Raw genomic sequence first — 21,249 nt, forward strand, 5'->3', positions numbered from 1 at the left:
ACCTGCCTGTGTGAGGCTCTGGGGGAGCTCAGGCTCCACGTGGGAGGGACACAGTTGGCGCCAGGGTGGCTCTGGGTGGCAGCGGGCACTGAGCTGTCGCTCCTCTTGCCAGAACGTAACTCCGTACGCGGAAGGGTAGAACTGTCTGTTGCTGTAACATTTGATCTTTTTGAGTTTACTTCAGTAGGGTTTTCCATTGACCACTGAAACGAATGAAAATTATTTTCACAGGCCTTTGGAAACGCCAAGACAGCTCACAATAACAATTCCAGTCGTTTTGGCAAATTCATTCAAGTAAATTACCAAGAGACGGGCACCGTGCTCGGGTAAGTAGGGGCAGCGGTGTTGAGAGCACACTGACTGTGGGCATCGGCTCGTCCTGCACTGCGGCTAGTTGTGCTCTGAGTGCAGGCGTCACGGCGTGCCTGCAGTGAACCTTTTCCTCCCGGCTCTTGTTCGTCCTGAGCGGGGCCGTCTGGTAAGAAGCAGTGCGAGCCACGCACACACACGCTCGCCTCCTGACATCGGCTTTGAGCGGCTCTCTTGTCTAGCCCAAGGAGGCCACAGCCGTATGGCGAGAGTGAGATGACCCGTAGTTCTGTTCTGCAGAGCAGTTTTCGTCAGTAGGCTCGTAGCAAAACAGAGCTCCTATGTATCTCTTCATCCTGCCCTCCAGCACCTCCGCTCTGACGGGCAGACCGGGCGCCTTGATAACCGGCCTCCATCACCTGCACTAGGATCGTTTTGCGGCGTTGAGCAATCTGCCGCCACTGACACGTCTGGCCCCTGCACGCGTGCCTCCCAGAGCCCTCTGTGTCGTGGCTGTGTCTCCCACAAGACCTGGCACCCTTGGGCATACTTTTACTTTGCCCAGAATCTCTTTTTAAAAAAATATTTGTTTATTTATTTTACCTTTTGTTGCCCTTGCTGTCTTTCGTTGTTGTTGTTATGCTGCTCTTGTTGTCGTTGTTGTTGGCTAGGACAGAGAGAAATGGAGAGAGGAGGGGAAGACAGAGAGGGGGAGAGAAAGACAGACACCTGCAGACCTGCTTCACCGCCTGTGTGTCATCCTTGTGCAGGGGCCATGCTAATCTTCTCTGTATCGTTCCAATTTTAGTATATGTGCTGCCGAAGCGAGCACAATGCTTCACCGCCTGTGAAGCGACTCCCCTGCAGGTGGGGAGCTGGGGGCTCGAGCTGGGGGCTCGAGCCAGGGGCTCGAGCCGGGATCTTTACTCTGGTCCTTGAGCTTTGTGCCATGTGCGCTTAACCCGTTGCACTACCGCCCAACTCCCCAGAATCTCTCTCTCTCTTTTTTTTTTTTTTTTTGTAACCCCATCTGCTTATTCTTTCTTTAGTTTTCCTAGCCCAAGGAGTTGAGTTTCTAAATACATCCTGGATGTTAAGGTACTGAAGTGTTCCACCTATGTTTTTTTCTATATAAATATGTATTTTAAAACTTCTGAAGGCATGGCTATGGAGTACATTTTATAGTTTGAGGCTTTAATCCACTTTGAGTTAATTTTGATGTATAGTGCTAAATAATAGTATAGCTTCATTATTTTGCATGTGATTGCCCAGTTCTCCCAATATCACTTGTGAGAGATGTTTTCTTCATTGAATGGTTTTGGCTCCTTTGTCATACATACTGAGTTGTCAGAAAAGTTGTTAGGCATTTTTGCATACAGAATCTCTTTTTTAAAAAATGTCTTTATTGGGGCATTAATGGTTAACTGTCAATAGCAACTACAATAGTTGGCACATGCGAAACATTTCCCAGTGTTCCACGGAACGATTCAGCCCCACTAGGCCCTCCTGTGCCGTCGTGATCCTGGGCCTGAAGCTCGTGTCCGTTGGATCATGTTGTATGTTCACACCATGTGCTTTAGCCTTTCAGGTCGGGCTGCCCCTGCAGAGTGTGCCTCAGGCCTCTACGTCTTTCATGACTTGATTTTATCCATTTAGTATTCAACATATGTTAGATATTAATTTGGGGGTAACTGATATCTTTTTGAGTACTATAACTTTTAAAAAAATTTGTGTTTTTTATCCCTATTTCATTTAATATTTTGCTGTAGTTTTCTCTTGCATTGTAACTGATTACATTTTGGTTTTTTGTCAGTAAGAGGTACTGCATTTTATCAAAGGCGATATTGGTGTCTATAGGGATTAGCATTATGTGGGGCCGGGTGGTGGCGCACCTGGCTGAGTGCGCATGTTACAGGGCACAAGGTCCTGGGTTCGACCCCCCCAGCCCCCACCTGCAGCGGAAAAGCTTTGTGAGTGGTGAAGCAGGGCTGCAGGTGTCTCTCTGTCTCTCCTTCTTTATCTCCCCTTTCCCTCAATAGCTGGCTGTCTCTATCCAATAAAGATAATTTAGAAAAAAAGATTGGCATGATCATCACTCAGACCTATTGTCATTATTTTGCTGATGAATCTTGTCATATTCCTATGAAAATAAGACTTGGTGAGTCCAAAGGCACAAGTGTACGTGTGCGCGCGCACACACACACACACACACGCACACACGCACACAGTACACGCATGCACACACACAGTACACACACGCACACACATACACACAGTACACACGCACACAGTACACACACGCACATACACGCACACACTACACACGCACACTCACACAGTACACACATGCACACACACGCACATACACACACAGTACACACACGCACACAGTACACACATGCACACACACGCACACACGTACACACAGCACACAGTACACACACGCACATGCACGCACACAGTACACACACGCACACAGTACACACGCGCACGCACGTACACACAGTACACACGCGCACACACGCGTGCACACACACGCACACACACACAGACACATGCACACACAACACCCCACTTCCATGCGTGCACATGGATATCAGTACAGTACCCAGTATCCAAGTCATCTACTTTTTTTTTTTTTTTTTGCCTCCAGGGATATCTCTGGGGCTTAGTGCCTGCACTGTGGGTCCCCTGCTCTTGGAGGCCACTTTTTCCTTTATTGTTGCCCTTTCTGTTACTACTGTTATTGTTGTTGGACAGGACAGAAGGAAATGGAGAGAGGAGGGAAGACAGAGAGGGGGAGAGACAGACACCTGCAGACCTGCTTCACCACTTGTGAGGCGACCTCCTTGCGGATGGGGAGCCGGGGGCTCGAACCGGGATCTTTACGCCGATCCTTGTGCTTTGCGCCACGTGCGCTTAACCCGCTGCACTACCGCCCGGCCCCCATAATCTACATTTATTGCATAAACCAGTCAGTCACACTTTGGTTCAAGAAGATGGCAATAGCATGAATATGGAAGAGTCTTGTTTTGATTCTGTTCAGTGTCTGAAAAGTCTGAACTGCTCTGAGAGCCTTCAGCATGGGGGTTCTGCTCTCATCTTCAGTTACCAGCTGGGTGAGAGTTCACAGACAAGCATTTAAAGCCTAGTGCCTTGCTAGATTTCAGCTGGTGAGAAATAAGTTTGGTAATAGATATTCATTAACTTTTTCGTAAATGTCACGGTTTGAATTCTGACTTTATTTTTTACTAGAGAAAAAAAGACAAGAGTTTCTGAATTCAACATGTGCTGAGGCGATCTTCACAGTACCTTTATACATTTGTGTCTTTTCTGGAAAAAATTGTCAGCTTTATACGAAACTTTATTTATATTAACACTTTGATTTTTCCTTTAGTGCCTATGTTGAGAAATACCTGCTTGAGAAGTGCAGACTTGTTTACCAGGAGCATAATGAGCGGTGCGTATTTTTATTTGCAGAAACTAAAACAAATCGACGTTTGTGTCAGACAGTTTGGCTTCTAGGATCTTTGTGTGCTGCGGCTCTCAGGCCAGTTTGCACTGTGCATAGTTTTCTGTATCACTGCCCTTCTGTTTTGGTCAGAGCACCTCACTTTCTGCAAGGCTGTTGGGAGAAGCTATTTAATGACTGTCTGCAGCTGTCACCCTTTCTCAGGTCTGGGCAAACCGTCGGGAACAGAGAACAGTATCTCACCGCTGTCCGTGAGCTGTGCGCCTCAGGGTCTGTGCTCAGGCCTTAGTATCTCTCTCTAAGTGGGGAGGTTTCAGTGAAGTTCTTTTTCTTTTCTTTTCTATTTTTAAAATTATTTTATATTTATTTATATTTACTTTTCCCCTTTTGTTGCTCTTGTTCTCTATTGTTGTAGTTATTATTGTTATTGATGTTGTTGTTGTTGGCTAGGACAGAGAGCAATGGAGAGAGGAGGGGAAGACGGGTAGGGGGGAGAGAAAGACAGACCCCTGCAGACCTGCTTCACCGCCTGGGAAGCGACTCCCCTGCAGGTGGGGAGCCGGGATCCTGATGCTGGTCCGTGTGCTTTGTGCCACCTGCACTTAACTCGCTGCGCCACCGCCTGGCTCCCCCTTTCTTTTTTTCCTCAGAGCACTGCTCAGCTCTGGTTCATAGTGCTATGGGGGACTGAACCTGGGACCGTGTAGCCTTAGGCATGAGAGTCTGTTTGCATAGCCATTGTGTTTGTTTCCTGATTCATTTTGGAGGTAAGAATCTTGCCCTCTTTTGAGCTCAGCGCCTGAATCTTCACTTTATTTGTGCAGAGCTTACACAGAATCCCTGGCCTCGCACTAAGCGGGATGAAGTGGGGGCGCTGTACTTCACTTCCTGTCTCGCTGACGCGACGTCGCTAAGCCATGCTCACTCTAAAGCCGCTTCTGTTCTTGTCAGGAACTACCACGTGTTCTATTACCTCCTGGCAGGAGCTAGTGAAGAGGAGAGACTGGCTTTCCACCTGAAGCCGCCAGAGGAGTATCACTATCTCAACCAGGTACACGGCCACGACACATCTCAAAGGCCATTCCCTTGTAGATTTCAGCTCTAGCACCTCGCTTACAGAACTGGGTGACTGACGTTAATTTACTGACATGAATTCTAAACATCTATGTGATGGAGTTCTTTTTTCTTTTTGACGTAGTTCTTGAATTAAAATATTATTATTATTATGTGAAAAAGATTATTTGATGTGTGTCTTTTGCTTTTTGTGATACTCCTTAAGAGAGCATTATTAAACTTTCCAAATCCATTTGTATTTTTTTAAACCACGAACATGGTAAATGTTACTAAAAGTCAGTATTTGTCTGATACAAGAAATCACTCGAAATCCTGTCTCCGTATTTTCATATTTTGAAGCCTAATCCCTCGGTCTCCAGCTACATGATGATAGGGTGCCGACTGAGGGTGTGGTGTGTTTATAGTTATTTTTTGAAAACAAGTTTTGAGCAATGAATAGGTCGAACTCAGGGCTTCAGACACGGACGGCGGCGTGTCCTTTCCTACTGGCTACCCCTGACCTCCAAAAGAGAGAACCAGGAAAGGTCAGAGCACCGCTCTGTCATGCAAGGGGCTGGGACTCAGGACTTTTCACATAGAGTCCCGTGTTCTGCCCCTGCCTTGCCTTCACGCCACTGTAATTAGAATTTGGTGAACAATCCTGTTAAACAGTTGATATGAAATCACTGGGGGGCGGGGATGGCCTAGAGAATTTGTGCCTTAGAGAATTTGTTGGAGGCTGAAAGCTCCCCCTACATTTCTCTAATAAAGAGTCATTCTCACGGCTTGTCACTAGGATGGTTTGTTCACTCTAGTTATTCTTTATACTAGCAAAACTCCTACAGTTCATATTCTTGGAATGCTTGTGCTGTAATACTAGGCATGTTCACTGTGCAGAACTAAGTAGACGGAAGATAATCGCTGATTCACTGACTAGCTTCTGCGGTGTGTTTAGGTGGGTCACTATTTCCCCGTTAAGAGAGGGGAGGTGCATGAGTGAGCCGTGGGCGCTAATGGCAGAGAAAGAAACCCAGGCTCAGCTCATCACTGCTCTTCCACATCTGCTTCAAATTCTTTTTTTTCCTTTTTTGAAAGACTTTATTTATTTATGAGAAAGATAGGAGAGAGAAAGAACCAGACATCACTCTGGTACAGGTGCTGCCGGGGATCGAACTCAGGACCTCATGCTTGAGAGTCCAAAGCTTCATCACTGCGCTACTTCCCAGACCACCCGTTTCAAATTCTTTTGCCTCCAGGGTTATCTCTGGGGCTCGTGCCTGTACTTTGAACCCACTGCTCCCAGAGGCCATTTTATCCATTTCTTTGTAGGATAGGACAGAGAGAAATGGAGAGAGGAGGGGAAGGCGGGGGGTGGGGGGGGAAGAGAAAGACAGACACCTGCAAACCTGCTTCACCGTTTGTGAAGTGACCTGCCTGCAGGTGGGGAGCTGGGCCAGGGTTCTGGGGAAGCGGAGCTCCAGGACACATTGGGGAAGATTTCTTTCACCTGACCTATTTTTTTTTTTTTTTGCCTCCAGGGCTATTGCCGGGGCTCTGTTGAATCCACTGCTCCTGGAGGCCATTTTTTCCCTTTTGTTACCCTGGTTGTTTTACCATTGTTGTGGTTATTATCATTGTTATTGATGTCGTTGTTGTTGGACAGGACAGAGAGAAATGGAGAGAGGAAGGGAAGACGGGGAGAGAAAGACAGACACCTGCAGACCTGCTTCACTGCCTGTGAAGCGACTCCCCTGCAGGTGGGGGGCTGGGGGCTTGAACCGGGATCCTTCTGCCGGTCCCCGCGCTTTGCGCCACCTGCGCTTAACCCGCTGCACCACTGCCCAACCCCCAGTTGACCTATTTGTATAGTTTATTGGTTTTTTTTTTTAAAATCTTTATTTATTGGATAGAGACAGCCAGAAATCAAGAGGGAAGGGGGTGATAGAGAGGGAGAGAGACAGAGAGACACCTGCAGCCCTGCTTCACCACTCACAAAGCTTTCCCTCTGCAGGTGGGGACTGGGGGCTTGAACCTGGGTCTTTGCTCACTGTAATATATGCACTCAGCCAGGTGTGCCACTGCCCAGCCCCACATATGTATAGTTTCTGAAGAGCCGGTCAACTTACTTTCACTGGATTTTTGTTGTCGATGTCTAGTTCATAGTTTGCATTTTGACAGATAATAAATTGACTGCGTAACTGACTTTTCAGCATTAATGTGGATTCGTATGAACTGTTGGGTTTTTAAATTTATTTTGTTTTAATGAGAGAGAACACAGGGAAAGACCAGAGCCCTGCTTAGCACTGGCTGATAGGAGTGAAGACTGAACCTGAGACCTCGCAGCCTCAGGCCTGAAAGGCTTTTGTGGACCCATCATGCTCTCTCCCCAGCCCTTCTCGTTTCTGACACCCTCCCCTCTTCACGGGGCATATGACATACAGCGTGTTTGTTGACACTTGGGGCACGGTTTCTCATCTTTCCACGACAGGTGTCTGCACAAATGCTCTCAACCCCAATTTCCCACCGCCACACACCAGAACCCTCTGCCCCCTCCGCCCCTTCCCTCCTGCTCCTTCCCCAGAGTCCTTTGCTTTGGTGCAAGGTGCTGTACCTAGTCCAAGTCTGACTTTGTGTTGTCCCTTTTATTTATTTTTGCCTCTGGGACATCACGGGGGCTTTTCCAGTCCTGATGAAATAAATGTTTGTTTCCTTTAATTTGTTGTTGTTGTTGCTGCTGCTGCTGCATGATCACGATGCTGTCTCCTCAGCCCTTTTAACTTTAGACGCTGGTCCACTGCCAGAGACGCTCCTCTGTGCGTGGTGCTCCTGTGTGGTGCTGCGGGCTGAGCCCAGGTCTTCATGTGCGGTAAAGATAGTGCTATCAGGGCTGCTTCTTGCCCCTTGCCTGTCTTCAGTCATTCTCTAGTAGTTTCATGACTCCCATATTAGGAGTAGTTTGTTTTTTCTTGTTGTTTTTTTTTTTAATTTTCAAAATTTATTCCCTTTTATTGCCCTTGTTGTTTTATTGTTGTAGTTGTTATTGTTGTTATTGACGTTGTTGGATAGGACAGAGAGAAATGGAGAGAGGAGAGGAAGACAGAGGGGGAGAGAAAGACAGACACCTGCAGACCTGCTTCACCGCCTGGGAAGCGACTCCCCTGCAGGTGGGGAGCCGGGGGCTCGAACTGGGATCCTTACACCGGTCCTTGTGCTTTGCGCCACCTGCGCTTAACCGGCTGTGCTTCCGCCTGATTCCCAGGAGTAGTGTTTATTCTTTAAGATTACACCTGTTGTATGTCTAGAGAGTCTTCTCTCATAGTGAAAACATGCATATTTTTATTTGAGTTTTAGAAAACGTGCAGATGGGTTTGTTTGAAGCCTGTCTGTGGATGCGGAGAGAGCAGCAGGAGGGCATGAGCACATGGCACCGGAGCCCAGCTCACTGGCTGCTGCAGCTGGAACCTGGGCCCGTGTGTCTCAGCCCTGAGAATCTTGGGGTGCTGCTGCTGCTGTGTGGCCTTCCTGGGCCGGTGGGTGGGTGGGGGGGTGGCAGGAGAGAGGAGATGGCGTTGATGCAGTCGCCCACCGTAGAAGCTGAAGTCCCAGTGAGTAAGGCGGGTCGCACCTGAGGTGGAAAGTGAAATACAGTGAGTGCGGCTTTATTAGTTGTCTTTCATGGACATGCCGCTTATAGTCATGAAAGGAGCCGGGGAAGGAGAAGACTGAAAACTCACACTTACCCATCTTTATTAATTAACCAGTCAGCTAACTTATTAATTACTCATGCTTTCAATGATCATGACTTTGATTCTACCTGCATGTGATTACAAACTCTGTTAATTATGCAACTAGCCAATTTCAGATCTGAGAAAGCCAGTATTGATGGGTACTAGTTTTTTTGTTTCAGACAAAGCTTAATTACCATTTCACAGTAAATCTGGTTAACTTTAGAGTTGACATTTTAAAACAGCATTTTGACACTCACTATTTTTAATTTTTAAATATTCCCTTTTTCTGCCCTTGTATTATTTTTAATGTTATTTTGCCTCCAGGGTTATTGACAGGGAAGGGGGAGTTAGGGAGAGAGAGAGAGAGAGAGAGAGAGAGAGAGGGAGGGTGAGAGAGGGAGAGAGAGAGAGGGAGAGGGAGGGAGAGAGAATCATCTGCAGCCCTGCTTCACTGCTCATGAAGCTCTCCCCCTGCAGGTGGGGGCTGGGGGCTTGATCCTGGGTCCTTGTGCATTGTAGCATGTGCACTCCATCAGGTGCGCCACCACCTTGCTCCCCCTAAAATAGTTTTTTATACCCAGTAGATATATAATAAGGTGCTCATTTATTTTTATTTATTCATCTGTTTTTATTTATTTTTTATTTTTTCCCTTTTGTTGCCCTTGTTGTTTTATTGTTGTAGTCATCGTTGTTGGATAGGACAGAGAGAAATGGAGAGAGGGAGGGGAAGACAGAGAGGAGGAGAGAAAGACAGACACCTGCAGACCTGCTTCACCGCCTGTGAAGCGACTCCCCTGCAGGTGGGGAGCCGGGGTTAGAACCGGGATCCTTATGCCGGTCCTTGTGCTTTGTGCCATGTGCGCTTAGCCCGCTGTACTACAGCCCGACTCCCTCATCTGTTTTTTTAAAAAACTCTCTCTTTTTAAGTCATCTTTTTTTATTGGCTAGAGACAGCCAGAAATTGAGAAGAAAGGGGGAGATAGAGAGGGAGAGAGACAGAGACACCTGCAGCCCTGCTTCACCACTCACAAAGCTTTTCCCCTGCAGGTGGGGACCGGGGGCTCGAACCCAACTCCTTGTGCACTGTAATATGGGTGCTCAACCAGGTGGGCCACCACCTGGCCCCTTCATTTATTTTTAGAATGTATTTCTCAAAGTCATGTTTTACTCAGTTGAATATTCAGTGGTTGTGTATTTTCCAGCAATTGCCATGTGTTCTTGACACTGGCTTGGACTGGAGATGCACTGTGAATAAGACAGCCACTAGTCCGCACGTGTACCGAGCGCTCCATGTGATTCCCATGAGAGTAAGCCCACCAAAAGCAGACATGCATGCGTGAGGAGGTTTCGAGACTCTAGACACCAGGGACTGGAGGCATGCAGCAGAGAGTCAGAGACTCACTCTTGTGTTGCTTTGACAGACCTAAACTAAGCATGTGTCTGGTTTTAATGCTTAACTTCTTTGGGAACTGAAGTGTAATGTTCACTTGGAAAAATGCTTTTTCAGTCTGGTGGTTCGGGGCTGTTTTCACTCACGCGTGGTATGCATTCTCTGCAAGTGTTTACACCTGCACAGAATGTTTGACAGCCCTCCTTAGCTCTGCCCGGTGGGGTGGGGGGTTGAATCGGAGACCTTGGAGCCTCGGGCCCTAGCGGTTTTGCAGAGCCGTTTTGATTGCCAGATAGACTGAGTACCATGTCGCTCATATTACGTCGCCGGTTTCTGTTAGACACAGTAATTATTTGAAGTACAGGTACAAACTTATCAACATTCTATCACCTTAGGCTCTCAAAAACCCTAAATCTGAGTTTTCGGTCCCAGGGAACTAGTTTGTGTTTGGACAGCCGTTAAACATGCTTTGAATAATTAACCTTTGTGGGATTACACTCTTAAATACTTTGAATCTCCAAAACTGTTTGGAACCACTTGAAATCAAAGCTAGTGTCAGGACATTTTAGAACCCTGATTATTTTCTCGTAAGCTACTCCTGATAACAGTGCCACAGTGATTGTGGATGGGAGGAACGGTAACTGCTGTTTTGGCAGGCGTGTGTTAAGTTTGCGTATGTGCCAGAAGTGAGAGTCTAGTGCATTTGACTCTGAGTACCCCACCAGCTCTCACGCTCACAGGTAGGACGACGTATCTTGCTTGCTTTGCTTGGGAGTCGCTATAGTATTTTCAGTTGGTAATCTTGATTCTCCTTCCTTTTTCTTACAAAAGCAGGATTGCTTCACGGTGGAGGGGGAGGATTTGAAGCATGATTTTGAACGTTTACAACTGGCCATGGAAATGGTCGGATTTCTTCCCAAGACACGAAGACAGTGAGTTTATTTCTTCTTCTGACCTCAGTAGAGGACACATCATGATCTTGGATCCAAGGGGATGTCTTCCTTGGCTTTTGAGGATAATTTCCTAGGGGACATTTCTGACCTACTGCCTCTTTCATTCTAAGTATTGCTTATAGAATTAATTTCTCAAAAGACTTGGCACTTGTGGTTATGAATTGTTTGAGATTGTGATAAGCTGTGAAGCTTTATTTCCTGTGGAAGTGGCCACGGTACCCCTGCTGCCCCTCCACGGACACCTTCCTTACAAACTCAAACTTTCCATAGCTCCTTCCTTGTTAAACTCAATATTCTTGTGTGTCATCTGAGTATTAACTATAAAAACAAATTGTATATAATGCAAAGAAGCGTAAAACGTCTCAGATATATTAAAATATGTTAAAAGTAAAATTATTTCAAATTAGAGACACAATAACCTTCTCACCAGAAAAAAAAAGTTATGACTGTTTCTTCAAGGAGGGATTAGTGGGCTGGGGAGATAGCGTTGTGGTCATGTAAAAACTTTCCTGCCTAAGGCACTAAGGTCCCAGGTTCAATCCCCAGCACTACCTAAAACCAGAGCTGAGCATGCTCTGGTTTTAAAAGAGAAAGAAAGAAAGATAGAGAAAGGAAAGGAAAGAAAGAAAGACAGAGAAAGGAAAGGAAAGGAAAGGAAAGAAAGAAAGAAAGAAAGAAAGAAAGAAAGAAAAAGGAGGGAGCTAATTGTCAGCAAAGCAGTGGTCTCAGGGCCTCACATGTGGAGCATGCTCTCTCTGAGCTGCGGCCCTGGCCTCTGCATTGTCGTATTTTAGTCTTGTGCTTGCAGGTGATCAGCTCTGCTGCTCCTTGTCCTTGGGATTTCGGCGCTGTCACTTTGGCGAGCGGGAGGTGTGCGGTAGACAGTGCAGACGAAGAGCTTGCCCCAGCACTTGAGAGAGCTTTCATGAGGGAAGGCCAGGGCTAGGCCATCTGCGTCAGTAACGAGAAGAGAATGTGGGATCAGGCAGATAGAGGGTCCCGTAGGTCGAGGTGAGCAGAAGGAAAGAGGCGTCACGATGCTTCCAAGTGGACTGAAGTTCACTGGCTGGAGAGTGCTGGAGAGGACACGAGCCCTCTGACCCGGGAGGGCGTGGTAGGGAGCCCACATGGAGGCACGCCACAGTGGGGGCCTAGTACTAGGCAGGACACCCAGGGCCTCATACGGCCTTCCCTCCCTCCCTCCTTCCATTCTCTCTCTTTAATGTTTTATTTATTTATCAATGAGAGGGGTAGGGAGAGAGAGAGAGAGAGAGAGAGAGAGAGAGGGAGAAAGAACCAGACATCACTCTGGTACATGTGCAACTGGGGATAGAACTTTGGACCTCATGTTTGAGAGTCCAATGCTTTATCCATTGCACCACCTCCCAGACTACCTCCCTCCCCCCTCCCTCCTTGTCTTAACTTCTTTCTCTCTTTTTTTTTAAGTTATTTATTTTTTCTAATTTTTAAAAAAAAATTTATTCCCTTTTGTTGTCCTTGTTGCTTTATTGTTGTAATTATTGTTGTCCGTCTTCGTTGTTGGACAGGACAGAGAGAAATGGAGAGAGGAGGGGAAGACAGAGAGGGGGAGAGAAAGACAGACACCTGCAGACCTGCTTCACCGCTTGTGAAGTGACTCCCCTGCAGGTGGGGAGCCAGGGGCTCAAACTGGGATCCTTCTGCCGGTCCTTGCGCTTTGCGCCACGTGCGCTTAAGCTGCTGCACTACCTGCCCAACTCCCCTTCTTTCTCTTTTTAAGGATTTTATTTGTTTATTCATAATGAATGGTAGTAGGAGAGAAAGAACCAGACATCACTTTGGTACACTTTGTGTGCTGCCGGGGATTGAACTCAGGTACTCGCTCTTGAGAGCGTGATGCTTTATCCACTGCTCCATCTCCTGGACCACATTTTTTTTTTTTAAACAATGGCCAAGGGCACCATAATAATGATGTAAGGAAAGGTTTCTTAAATATATGAAGCAGTTTCCTGATAAAAAGTGCAGATTGTAAGACTTTTTCTATAAAGCATTTGACTCAGTGGGTATGAAGTAGACTGTGAGGAGGTTGTGCCAGCCAGGACCAAAGGTCAGGGACTTTGGAGCCCTCCAGCACATTCCAGCACATTCCGAGAGACAGCCTTCTCTTAGCAGCTAGCAGCGCTCTCCTGACTCCTACGTGGAGTAGTGCTGCTTGAAGGCTTTGCACAGTGCCTGGCACTCATCAACTCTGGTAATTCTGCTCATTCTGATTCCATGTTGCTCATTCTTCTGAAGACTGAGTACTTCATCTTGTTTGGACTGGTGGGTTTCTTTACTAGGATTTTGGAATAAGTATTAGAGAGCACATGTAAGCAGGCTGTGACTTGTGGTTTTTATTTTCACAGGATCTTCTCTCTTCTCTCAGCAATATTGCATCTGGGTAACATCTCTTACAAAAGGAAGGCGTACCGGGACGACTCCATAGGCATCTGCAACCCCGAGGTCCTGCCTGTTGTCTCGGAGTTACTGGAGGTGAGCGACCACATTCTGTCATTTCTCACCCAGAACGAGGTTCTGTGTTTCTTTCGCTTGACTGTGACTGGGGTAAAGGAGCCGACGCTCTCGGCCAGCCGCACTTCTCCAAAAGACGGAGGTCTGACCTCCTTCCCGCATCTCTCGGCCCCCAACACCTGGGTGATGGTTCACTGTGTGGAGGTGCCCCTTTTGCTTAGCCATTCAGCTATGAACTTTTGTTGGCTTTTTTCTTTCTTTCTTCCTCCCTTCCTTCCTTCCTTCCTTCCTTCCTCTCTCTCTTTTTTCTTTCTTTCTTTCTTTCACCATTAGGAATAGCCTGCTTTCCCTCCTGTTAAATAGTGTTTGGCGACTATACCCTCACGGATCATCTCTATAGTATGTTAAATAGTGCTTGTCTGTAAGAGCCTCAGTTCACAGGCCACTCTGGGGCTTGCCCTTACTCTGCTCATTGCTGTAGGCTGGCTCTGTCAACTTGGGGTGTTTGCTTCTTCTACTCAGTAGATCTCAACTTCAGTTCTGCAACAAAGTCCAAGACAAGATTGTAGTGCTCCTGAGAGCAGCGGCGCCTCTTAGTCACCTGACCTCACGGTGTTTCCGGTGGTGCGTGTCTGGGTGTTGCTTATTAACCTGAGTGGAATGAGCCGGGCAGAAGGCGAGACCTTCAGCTGGAGCTGGGCTCGCTCACTGGAACAGCGTTCCGCCAGCTGTGGAGTATGGCGTCTGGGGCTGTAACTCAGAAGGGCGCCAGAGTCAGAGTGTAGATGCTGTCCCATGCGGCTCAGCAGTCTGCGGGCAAATGTTTTGTACTCTGACACAGACCACTGTGGCTAGTGGCATCCAGCTGGAACCGAGTCTTCTGGTCCTTCTGAGCTGAGAGTAGAAAGCGCAGCCAGGAGTCTCAGGCGTGGCTAGAGCCAGCAGAGGAGAAATCCATGTCTGAGGGCTGGGCTTGTCTGTGTTGGGTAGACCGACAGCCGGTGTTCGGTGTCTCTGATGGTTGCCTGGGAACAGGCGTGCTCCTCCTCAGCTGTCCGTGCTGCACAACTGGGGGTCTGCTGGCACTTCCATGGCGGCCTACTTAGAGATGGGACCACCTCGAGTTAGCTAGACGTTCATAGTGATTGCATCCTTGAGACTTGTTGAGATTAGCTTAAAAGATTGTCACAATAACTGATTTAATTAAAATTTAAACTTTGTAGTTAAACTTTAATTCAGTTCCCTGCTTTCCCAAGGCGATTCATTTCGATGATTAAAATCTCCTTTTTAAGTGCAAGTGTTTTTATTTCCCTTTTTTTTTTTTATTGCTACCAGGGTTATCCCTGGGGGCTCAGTGCTGGCACTGTGACGAAGCCATTGCTCTTGGCAGTAATCTTTCTTTCATTCTCTCTCTCACCCTCCGTCTCTCTTTTACTAGACAGGACAGAGAGGAATTGAAAGGAGTGAGGGAGTTAGGGAGAAAGAGAGACACCTGCAGACATGCTTCACCGCTTGTGAAATGTCCCCCCTACAGATAGGGAATGGGGTCTCGAACCCAGGTCCTTCTGCATAGCACTGTGAGTGCTTAACCAGGTGCACACCACCTGGCCCACAAATGACTCCCTGGGGCTGGAGGCAGTGTGTACGTATGGGTGGGTGTGGCCTTTGTTCTGGTTGTGGCGAGCCTTTGCTGTCTGTAAGAGCCTTTGCTGACCTTAGAGGCAGCTTCAAGGGTGGTGAAGCAGGAGTGAGTCAGTCTCCCTTCCCTTCCCCTTCCCCTTCCCCTTCCCCTTCCCCTTCCCCTTCCCCTTCCCCTTCCCCTTCCCCTTCCCCTTCCCTTCCCTTCCCTTCCCTTCCCTTTTCTCTCCCTTCCCTTTTCTCTCCCTTCCCTTTTCTTTCTTTCTTTCTTTCTTTCTTTCTTTCTTTCTTTCTTTCTTCCTTCCTTCCTTCCTTCCTTCCTTCCTTCCTTTCTTTCTTTCTTTCTTTCTTTCTTCCCCTCCAGGGTTATTGCTGGGGCTCAGTGCCTGCACCACAAATCCACTGCTCCTGGAGGCCTTTTTTACCCTTTTGTTGGCCTTGTTTATCGTTGTTGTTGTTGTTGATGTCATTGTTGTTGGATAGGACAGAGAGAAATGGAGAGAGGAGGGAAGACAGAGAGGGGGAGAGAAAGACAGACACCTGCAGACCTGCTTCACCACTTGTGAAACTTCCCCCCTGCAGGTGGGGAGCTGGGGCTCGAACTGGAATCTTTGAGCCAGTCCTTTGTGCTTTGTGCCATGCACACTTAACCTGCTGTGCTACCACACGGCCCCCAGTGTCTATCTTTCTCTCCCCCTCTGTCTTCCCCTCCTCTCTCAATTTCTCTCTGTCTTATTCAACAACAACAACAGCAATAACAATAACAACAAGGGTTGCAACAAAATTGGGAGAAAATGGCCTCCAGGAGCAGTGGATTCCTAGTGCAGGCACCGAGTCCTAGCAATAACCCTGGAGGAAAAACAACAACAACAACAAAACAAAAGACAAAGAAAGAAAGAGAAAAAGAAATACACTTCACATGACTCCTTGAATGTCCTGGGACTGTATTGGTTGATCATACTTAAATCTTTGCACTGTTCTCTAATTTCCATATTCTTCTGCACAGTGAAAATCTTTCTATCTTACATTCTTTTATTGGGGTTGGGGTGGAGGGATGGGACAGATTCTGCTTTGGACAGTGTTACCTGTACATATATTTTTTTAAATTTTTAAAAAATATTTATTTTATTTATTTATTCCCTTTTGTTGCCCTTGTTGTTTTATTGTTGTAGTTATTGTTGTTGTCGTTGTTGGATAGGACAGAGAGAAATGGAGAGAGGGAGGGGAAGAAAGAGAGGAGGAGAGAAAGACAGACACCTGCAGACCTGCTTCACCGCCTGTGAAGCGACTCCCCTGCAGGTGGGGAGCCGGGGTTCGAACCGGGATCCTTACACCGGTCCTTGTGCTTTGCGCCACCTGCGCTTAGCCCGCTGTGCTACCGCCTGACTCCCACCTGTACATATTTTAAACATGTTTTTAACTTGCTTATTTTGCTAGGACAGGGAGAAGTGGAGTGGACAGTATTCTGTTGTGTCATTTACTATCTTTAGCCATCCACTCCCCTGTGCATCTGTTGTTCTTTGTTGTTTTTGTTCGGGAGCTCCAGCAGGCCGGGCTAGCTTCGCAGCGGTGAACAGAGACTCGGTCGGGGACTCATGGCTGGGTTGTAGGCAGTATCTCTTTATTCATGCAGGACGCAGCACAATCTAAGACGAGCTAAGCTAAACTCAAGTACCCTAAAACTCACAATGCTGTCTTTATATACACTTGCCAAGTAGGGTGGAAACAGGATGTGACATAGAGAGGGTGGAGAGAAAAGTGACTGGTGACAATCAGAGTGTGACAAGGAGAGGATCAGGGTGTGACAAGGAGGGGGGGTGGAGCAAAAACATATCATGAAACAGTGGGGATTGAACCAATGCCCTGGAGGGAGGGAGGTGCTTGTTAACAGCGGTTATGTAAATAGAATGAAGTGGTTATGTAAATAGAATCGTGTTAAGCAGGGGGGATTTAAACCAAATGAAACAGAAGGGGCCTCATGCAGACCAACAGTCCTTGTTCAGTTTTCCTTCTCTTTGACTTTTCAGTAAGTAATTCAACCTGCTCTCATAAGATCAATGAATCTCGATAGAGACCCTCTTTTTCTGCTGTCCAGGTTAAAGAAGAGATGCTCCTTGAAGCACTAGTCACAAGGAAGACTGTGGCAGTGGGGGAGAAACTCATCTTGCCGTACAAGCTGGCAGAGGTGAGTAGGTTTCCTGTGACATACACGCACCTGCACACCGTCAGAAGTTTGCATTGTGTCCTTTCTGTTAACTGAGTGCAATAGCATCACTGACTGGAGGGCTTTGTGAGTGCTTGGGACACTTCTGTGTCAAGGCCCCAGGTCCAGTCCCAGCACCCAGAGAAAAGCCATGGGGACTGATGTGAACTTTCTATCAACTTTGAAGCAGTGTACTTTGGAATCCGGGTCCCGAGGTGTGCTGGCGTGTACCAGCTGTGGCCACTGCTCGGCTCCTCTTGGGGTTGGAATTGGGGTCCCGAGGTGTGCTGGCGTGTGCCAGCTGTGGCCACTGCTCGGCTCCTCTTGGGGTTGGGATTCTGGGGCCCTGGTCCCTTTTCTCAGAAAGCATCACGTGCTGCAATTATTGGTGCGCCTTTAGTTTGTGGCCTGTTTGCTCAGTTCGTGTTGCTGCTGGTTGAAGTTGGGTTTTTTGGTCTGGCAGCCTGAAGCTTCCATTTTTTTTTCCCAGTTGAAACTGAGGCGTTTGTCGTCTGCATGGCGCATTGTAGCGGCCTTTCTATTGTGTGGACAGATCCAGTTTACCGACTCCAGTCACTCAGCTGGGCCAGCAGATAGTGAAGAGGCTGGATGGGAAGGTAGTCTGACTCTGAACTGTCTCTAGGTTTCAGAAGAGAGTCACAGATTGCTACCTGAATATCCACGCTTCCAAATAGCTACCTAAATAATGTCACTCAGTTATTAGGCTTTGTATTCTTCTAGTTGCTGAGAGTTCTCTAAGTTGTATGTCCTCTTTGGTTGTAATATTTTTTTTCTTTCTTTTTTTTTTTTTTTTGAGATTTATATAATTTTAACCAGAGCACTGATCAGCTCTGACTTATGGTGGTGTGTGGGATTGAACCTGGGTCTTGGAAACCTCAGGCATGAGAGTCTCTTTGCATAGCCATTATGCTATCTGCCCCCAGCTGTTGTAATAAATTTTGGAGTTAAAAAATGAGTATACAGTACAGTTTCTGTAAGTTTGAGAACATCTGAAGTGTGAGAAGATGGAAGTGTGTAATTCCACACTGAAAGAGGGCTGACCGCCTTGGGGTGGAGGGGCGTCGAGACTGCCCAGGATGTGCCTGTGGTGACTTCAGTCTGGCACAAGCATTCCTGAGATTCCAGACTCACCCGAGGCTGTGTTTCTGCGTCTCGTGCTTGCCTGGAATACTCTCCCTCACTCGGCGAAGGCCTAGTCTGCTCTCTCTAGCAGGTGGAGCGCGTGCGCTGACTTGGAGTAACGCGTTTCCGCGACCTATGCTTTGTCTCCTTGTCCTTGTGGCACTTTTAGCCTAAGCGCCTTGAGGAGAGGACGGTGGCGAGTCTGTGCAGAGGTCAAGTGTAGCTCGCTCTGCGAGAGGAGCGTGACCCGGCCGAGGGTGGGGGGCGTGGCCTCGTGGTGTGGACTCCACGTGGGTCCCCGTTTCAGTGTTCTCCTCACCGCTCCCGCTTTCTTTCTCCAGGCCGTGACTGTCAGGAATTCCATGGCTAAGTCTTTGTACAGTGCCCTGTTTGACTGGATAGTTTTCCGGATTAACCACGCACTTCTGAATAGCAAAGATCTGGAGCGAAATACCAAGGTAAAACATACACGACGTTACTGCGTTTGCAGTGAAAGGGTTCGTGCGAGCTCAGACGCAGGGCTCGGGGCGCTGGTCAGACCTCCTCTTCTCCGTCCCCTGTGGGTCCCTCCCGGCTTCTGCTTGACGAGCTTGTTGACAGGAGCTTGGCCCTTGTGTCTTTCCAGATCTTGTTCCTCTGTGCTCCCTTCCCTATGTACATATAAATATTTGCTTTTAAAAATAAAATCTTGCTGTGTGTGTGTTCTTTCTAAGTTGTATTTATGTCTGGTGTGTCTTGTATTCATTCATTCATTCATTCATTCATTCATTCATTCATTCAAGCAGCCAGGGCTTTATCTGCTCGGCCACTGTGCTGTCCTTGCGCTTTGCACCACCTGCGCTTAACCTGCTGTGCTACCGCCTGACTCCTGGGTACACACTTTTTCTTTTTCTTTTTTTTCCCCCTGCCAGATTAAGAATGATAGATAGAGAAGGAGAGAGAGATGTGAAGAGCCACATTTTTATTGATTAATACTACACTTATATATGTGTACTAAAAATTCTCCCAGTAAGGATAAATTTGTTTTTACTAAAGTATTATTGTTATTATTATTGCCTCCAGGTTTATCTCTGGGGCTCGGAGCCTGCACTACAAATCCACTGCTCCTAGAGGCCATTTTCTCCATTTTGTTCCCCTTGTTGATATTGTTGCCATTGCTGCTGTTGGATAGGACAGAGAGAAATGGAGAGAGGAGGGGAAGACAGAGAGGGGGAGAGAAAGACACCTGCAGACCTGTTTTGCTTGTGAAGCGACTCCCCTGCAGGTGGGGAGCTGGGGGCTCGAACCGGGATCCTTATGCTGGTCCCTGCGCTTTGCACCATGTGGCTTAACCACTGCTACTGCCCAGCCTTCCTGTTTTTTTTTTTTTTCTTTCTTCTTCTTCTTCTTTTTAATTAATGGATTCCAAGTGTTAAGCTTATGGATATTATTATTGTCATTTTTCAGTTGCCGTCAGAGTTATCGGCTGGGCTCAATGCCCACACCTGAAATCTACTGCCTTCCCTGGCCATTTTTCTTCCCTTTCCTTCCCCCTCCCTCCCTTCTTTCTCCCCTCTTTCTCCCTCCCTTTCTTCTCCTTCCCTCCCTCGCTCCTTCCCCCTCCCTCCTTCCCCCTCCCCCTTCCTCTCTCCCTTTCTCCTTCTCTCCCTTCCCCCTCCCTCTCTCTCCTCATTCTCCTCCCTCCCTCCCTCCCTCCCTCCCTCCCTCCCTCCCTCTCTCTTTTTCCTTCTCCCTTTTTATTTGATAGGACAGGGAGAAAAGGCGAGGGAGGGAAAGGCAGAGAGGGGGACGCCCATGTGCCCTTGTTTCCCTGCTCCTAAAGGTTCCTTTCTGTAGGCGTAGGCGTAGGCCAAGGGCTTGAGCACGGGTCCTTGCACACTCGGGGTAAAAGGGAAGAAGAAGATGAATCCAGGCCGCTTCTATCTGACGGGCTATGTCGGTTAAACGCTGATTGCAGAAAGCTGTCCTCTCCCTAAGGAAGAGCCCCGGGCCCTTTGTGATGCCCTTTGTGGGTGTTCAGCCAGTCTGAGCAGCGTCTTTTAGACGACCTCTTCCTTCTCTTACAGACTCTGTCCATCGGTGTCCTTGACATCTTCGGGTTTGAAGACTATGAAAGTAACAGCTTTGAGCAGCTCTGCATCAACTTCGCCAACGAGCGCCTGCAGCACTACTTTAACCAGCACACCTTCCAGCTGCAGCAGGTGAGTGCCGCCGCCCTCCCCTCCCCGCGAGCTTCTAAACAGAGCGCCTTTCCCACTCTCTCTTCCGCTGCGTGTTGAGGAGGAGTGGAGAGGAGCATTCCGCGGGCTGTTTCTGTGTTGTACTAGAGGGGCAGGGATGGAGAGGACCCGGGATTGAGTGCTTTAGAAGACACTGTGGGCTCTGCACATAGGGACACTGGGGAAACAGTGGTCTGTAAGTGGACTTACCGAATTAGAAGAAAAGGAATGCTTGTCATTAACAGACGCAGGGGAAGTACAACATTGACGCCTCCAGCTGTTGAAGAAATGATATAATGCAATTGAAAGTCTCACCATAACAAACATTACAAATCAAGATGTCTCTACTGTGAATTCTACCAACACTGAAAAAAGAAATAATAATAGGTTTTAAATCTTTGTTTATCGGACAGAGACAGCCCAAAATAGAGAGGGAAAGAGGGAGATAGAGAGAGAGAGAAAGACATACCTGCAGCCCTACTTCACTACTCGTGAATCTTCCCTCTGCAGCTGCGGACTGGGGGCTTGAACCCAGGTCTCTGTGCATTATAACAGGTGCACTGAGGGGCCAGGTGGTGGTGCACCTGGGTGAGCACACGTGCTACAACATGCAAGGACCTGGGTTTGAGCCCTTGGTCCCTATGTGCAAGG

General features: G+C 47.7%; 1 protein-coding gene and 1 non-coding gene across 7 annotated transcripts in view; one reads left to right on the plus strand and one right to left on the minus strand.

Annotated features, from left to right (window-relative positions):
* Positions 1-21,249, plus strand: part of MYO9A (myosin IXA) — a 159,504-nt gene that overhangs the window by 42,115 nt on the left and 96,140 nt on the right. For 5 of the 6 annotated variants that reach the window (XM_060175603.1, XM_060175605.1, XM_060175608.1 and 2 more), the window contains exons 3-10: positions 232-326; positions 3,707-3,769; positions 4,733-4,832; positions 10,784-10,884; positions 13,290-13,416; positions 17,129-17,218; positions 18,721-18,837; positions 20,446-20,580. In XM_060175603.1, the coding sequence (XP_060031586.1) occupies positions 232-326; positions 3,707-3,769; positions 4,733-4,832; positions 10,784-10,884; positions 13,290-13,416; positions 17,129-17,218; positions 18,721-18,837; positions 20,446-20,580 (828 nt within the window). The remainder of the gene's footprint in view (positions 1-231; positions 327-3,706; positions 3,770-4,732; positions 4,833-10,783; positions 10,885-13,289; positions 13,417-17,128; positions 17,219-18,720; positions 18,838-20,445; positions 20,581-21,249) is intronic. The other variant, XM_060175604.1, reaches the window with a different exon arrangement.
* On the minus strand, positions 1,033-1,141 carry LOC132533580 (U6 spliceosomal RNA). Its single transcript, XR_009545444.1, has one exon. It is a non-coding gene; the product is annotated as a U6 spliceosomal RNA (small nuclear RNA).

This window comes from Erinaceus europaeus, chromosome 16, assembly GCF_950295315.1.
Source record: "Erinaceus europaeus chromosome 16, mEriEur2.1, whole genome shotgun sequence".
Taxonomy (NCBI): domain Eukaryota; kingdom Metazoa; phylum Chordata; class Mammalia; order Eulipotyphla; family Erinaceidae; genus Erinaceus; species Erinaceus europaeus.